The sequence below is a fragment of the Lactuca serriola genome, chromosome 5 (assembly GCF_051521515.1).
Source record: "Lactuca serriola cultivar US96UC23 chromosome 5, Lser_US96UC23_V15, whole genome shotgun sequence".
Lineage (NCBI taxonomy): Eukaryota > Viridiplantae > Streptophyta > Magnoliopsida > Asterales > Asteraceae > Lactuca > Lactuca serriola.
In genome coordinates this window covers 212,417,446-212,421,920 of record NC_136412.1, presented here as the reverse complement: position 1 = coordinate 212,421,920, position 4,475 = coordinate 212,417,446, and the positions used below count along the sequence as shown (strand labels likewise).

The 4,475-nt window shown below is 38.2% G+C and overlaps 1 protein-coding gene across 1 annotated transcript; it reads right to left on the bottom strand.

Moving 5' to 3' along the window:
* Nucleotides 1-339: 339 nt before the first annotated feature.
* LOC145050142 (uncharacterized) lies at nt 340-1,332 on the bottom strand. Its single transcript, XM_078998438.1, has 2 exons — nt 1,021-1,332; nt 340-936 (listed from the first exon to the last, which is right to left on the bottom strand). Exons 1-2 carry the CDS (start codon nt 1,330-1,332, stop codon nt 340-342), a joined length of 909 nt encoding a protein of 302 aa, XP_078854564.1.
* Between the last annotated feature and the right edge of the window lie 3,143 nt (nt 1,333-4,475).

The window sequence follows — 4,475 nt, the reverse complement described above, 5'->3', positions numbered from 1 at the left end:
AATGTCCGCTATTGTCCACCCCATGGCCTCTTTATGATCTTTCAAGACTTCAATAAATTGGTTTTCTTCAAAGTCTTTCAATTGAGAAGATATGATCACTAGTAGAGTTTCGTCTTGACCTAGATAAGCATATTTCAAATGGCTAGGTAAGACTTTCAATTCAAGTGTGGGTGGGTGGATTATGGAAGGTAGAATCTTTCCTGGAGAATGAGATAAGGAAACGTGAGAAATATCCTTCTTTGTGGAATTGTTAACTTCTAAAGTCTTCACAATCTCTTCAACTTCGGAGTCCAATATGTACATATCCAATGTTTTCTTCAAACTTTCACAATCAAGACTTTAGTTGAGCACCATCTTCAAAATATCTCCATGTGATAACTCGAATAGTTCTTGGGTGATTGGTTCAATCACGTCGACCCGATACAATGGAGAAATATTGATAGGGTACCTCATTGCTTCAAAGATGTTGAAGTGAATGGTCTCTCCATTGAACTCCATGGTGATCTTCCCATTATGGACATCGATTATCGTGTGAGCGGTATTCATGAAAGGTCTTCCAAGAAGGATCATGGAAGACTTGGATGGGGTCTTCTCTTCAAGGTCAATGACGTAGAAGTCTGCGGGAAATACTAGTTGATTGACTTGCAATAATACATCTTCCAACACGCCCCTCGGAAATACACTTGACTTTTCCGCTAATTGAATTATCACTCCGGTTTCTTCCAAAGGTCCAACATTGAGAGATTGAAAAACCAAGTATGGCATCACATTGATCGAGGCTCCAAGATCTAGCATTGCACTTTCGACATGCAAATCACCAATGGTACAAGGGATTGCAAACATGCCCGGGTCCTTGCATTTAGGTGGTAGCTTCTTTTGGATAACCGCATACACATTTGCATTGGCTTGAATCTTTTCATTCGCCTTAAACTTCCTCTTATTGGTGCACAAATTCTTAAGAAATTTGGCATATCATGAAATTTTCTTTATGGCATCCAATAGTGAAATGTTGATTTGAACTTTGCAGAAAGTCTCAAGAAATTCTTTCTCTTCCTCTAGTTTCTTTGAGGATGCTAACCGGGACGGGAAGGGTGGTGGTATGACCAATGGTTGGATGGGCTTGTAGGAAGATTCAGGTTGGTCAATGTTTGGCACAACCGGTTCCTTTGGAGGTACTACTTTTGAAGGTTCAACAATGATGACTTCATCTTCTTCTTCTCTTGAAACTCTTTTAGGGTTGCTTTCTCCAAGTGTTTTGCCACTTCTCAAAGTTATTGCAATCACATTGGGGTTCTTATCGGTTTGAGATGGAAGTTTGCCCCTTTGTTCCATCTTGTTGAGAGCGGTGGCCAAGTCTTCGATTTGTGCTTGAATGTTGGAGAAGGTGTTCTTGGTCTCTTTTTGAAGTCGGCTTTAGCTTTGAGCAAGAGAAGTAACGAGTTCTTGAAGGCTCATTTGATGGTTACCACATGATTGGCCTTGTTGTGGAGGTTGTTGGTAATTTGGAGTGGGATGAGATGTTTGGGGATATGGAGGTTTTTATGATGGGTATTGAGAAAATTGGGGTCGCATCATGACATGTGGTGGGTTTTGCTTTGGTGGGTATGGGTTGGTTGTGTTATTGCTCCCATTTGGGTTGTTGTTATTTTGAAAGCCCATGGGTCTTGGTTGACCTTGATATCCTCCCATTGCATTAACTGTTGGATAAGGTGTCTAAGTGCATAACTATATTTGGTATGTACTTGACCCGACCCGACATGGTCCATTTGGGTTGCATGGCATCATGCATTTGGATAGACTTAATGAGAGAAATAACACTTATGGTTTATTAATATATTATAAGTTCTAATATATTAATAGTATTATTTAATTAGTATTGATCAAGAATTAATTTGGAATTAATTAAGTGATCAAAAGATAACTAATTAAATATATGGGTTGATTATGTAAATCATCCATAACTTGTATAGTGGGATAAAAGGCTCCATGGATTATCAAGTTGGGTTAAACCCATAGGATGCTCCATGGGAGTTACAAACCCATGGGTCATGGATATGAAGAGTCATGTCATATTAGGGTTTACATGGTGTAACCCTAGATGTGACACACTATATAAAGGGCATCGTACTCACAAAAATCGGCGACACTAAGAACAAGAGAGGGCAAGCCGATTTATACAAGTGTTATACATACTCTAGAGTCATTCCAAAGCATTTGGTGTTGTGTGAAGCATTTGAGGCATCACACTTGGGGTGCTAGGCTCTCAAGGTTTTCAAGGAATCAAATCAACTACAAGGTATGTAATTCTAGCCATCTTTTAGTTTAAAAGTTCCCCATGTATGCTAGATAGGATTATGATCCTTGGAAATCATATTTTGCATGTATTTTAGACAAACATAGATCCAAGGTTTTCTAGGGTTGCATGTACACTTAGGAGTGTTAGAATGCTCATAACCCATCAGTGGTATCAGAGACAAGGCTTGTTTGTGAAATACTTGATGCAAAATAGTGAAAAAAATCGATTTTTGAGCTGTCTGCATAGGGGACTTGACGAGTCCATGGGGGGACTCGACGAGTCCAACTGAAAATGCAACCAAGTCGGCGAGTCTATTCGTACACTCGACGAGTTGGCCAGACAGAGTGCAGAATTTTGATTTTTGCTGCTGGAAATGGACTAGAAACATTACCCTAAAGTATTTTGGTGTTGTAAAACTTGTTTTAGATGGTGTAATGGTTGTTCTAATCGATTTACAATGGCTAATATCAATTTTTCATGATCTTATGCGTTCATATGTTCTTGAAACTTTGATATGAATATTCATGTTCTTATGAGTTTTTGATAGATCATAGGAATTACTTGTTTAAATGTTATTCACGATCTCTATGTGTTTTAATGGAGTCCATAACTTGTCCTCAAGTTATGGATAACCAAAAGTCTCTTTGTGTTAAAAGCCATTAAAAGAACACATAAATGAATAGTCTTCATTTTAATAACTCATCATAAGTTATGAACTGAAGAGTTTTGTTAAGTTACAAAACTTGCCCGCAAGTTTTGGAACATGTAAAGTCACTTAATAAACTTTAGTTCCAACCCCTAGATTTTTAAAAGTTAAAAATGAATCCTTATACTTTATAATATTATAAGTTAATAATATATATACATACATACACACACACACACACACACACACACACACACATATATATATATATATATATATATATATATATATGTATGTATAAGAGCAAGTCGTCTTACCATTAGTAGGCCTCATTCACGAAGTCGGTCTATGAGGGGGGGTATAAGGTTGCTGCCTATAAAATGGCAGCTTAATGGGTGTCCACTCTCACCCACCACTTCCTTGATTGGTGGAGGGTCGTTAGCCGAACGGGTAGGACAATGACTTATAAATTCTCATTAAAAGTATGATAAATATTATAAAGTAACTAAATGTTTTGTTAAATTCCCAATCTGAGTTACTTTAGGAAAATGTGAATAAGGTGCTAATCCATGAAATTACACTTTACACTTTGATTAAGTCGTTAGTGGAGTGTGTGTGGTTAACCGCGACACTAACCTGGACTTAACAAGGTAGGTAAAGGGTGAGTTAAAGTGTATTATAGGTCGGTGGAGCACATGTGGTTAATCGGAACATCGATTGAGTGATAAACTTTAAGGGTACCACGTGATTTGCATGGTTATGTCACACCTCGTTTTGTGATCCTCGGTATCACAATCACAAAACTTGGAGGGCACACTCGAGATTGAAACATGATTTTGAAAAGCTCATTGAATCTCAAGAGAATCTAGGAATTTCCAAGATCCAATTAAAAAAACCTAATAGTTTATATTTTGTTTTTAGTGGAAATTGGTGAATCGTCATTCAGCTACGTTTCAAATATGTTATAGCTTAGATTACGACATACCTCTTCTAAGTTATGATATATTGTGATTGGATCCTAGCCTTAATATTACATTTGTGTGTTTTATTAAGGACTATCTTTATATCTAAACTAAACTGCTTCTGGCTCAAACGCTACCAGCTCCTTTTCCCTCATGAACCTATGTGGGAGGGTCATCTTCGATGTTTCCAACTTTATGGATTGGATCCAGAACATCAGGATGGTGACTCGTTATGAGGACAAGGAATATGTCCTCGACAAGGAGCTAAAGGAGATCGATAAGTCCAATGCTACTCCCCAGGAGATCGCTGACTTCCAGACTCATGAAAGAGATGCCACCAAAGTGGCATGCATCATGATGGCCACCATGACAGCTGAACTCCAGAAGTCCTATGAGGACTACTACCCTTTTGAGATGCACCAAGATATGATGGAAAGATACCATCAGAGTGCTTGTCAAGAGCGGTATCAAATAATCTCCTCCATGATAACAACCAGGATGAAGGATGGAGAATCCGTCATGAGCCACATGCAGAAAATGTAAAGGTATGTGGATCGTTCGTTGAAGCTTA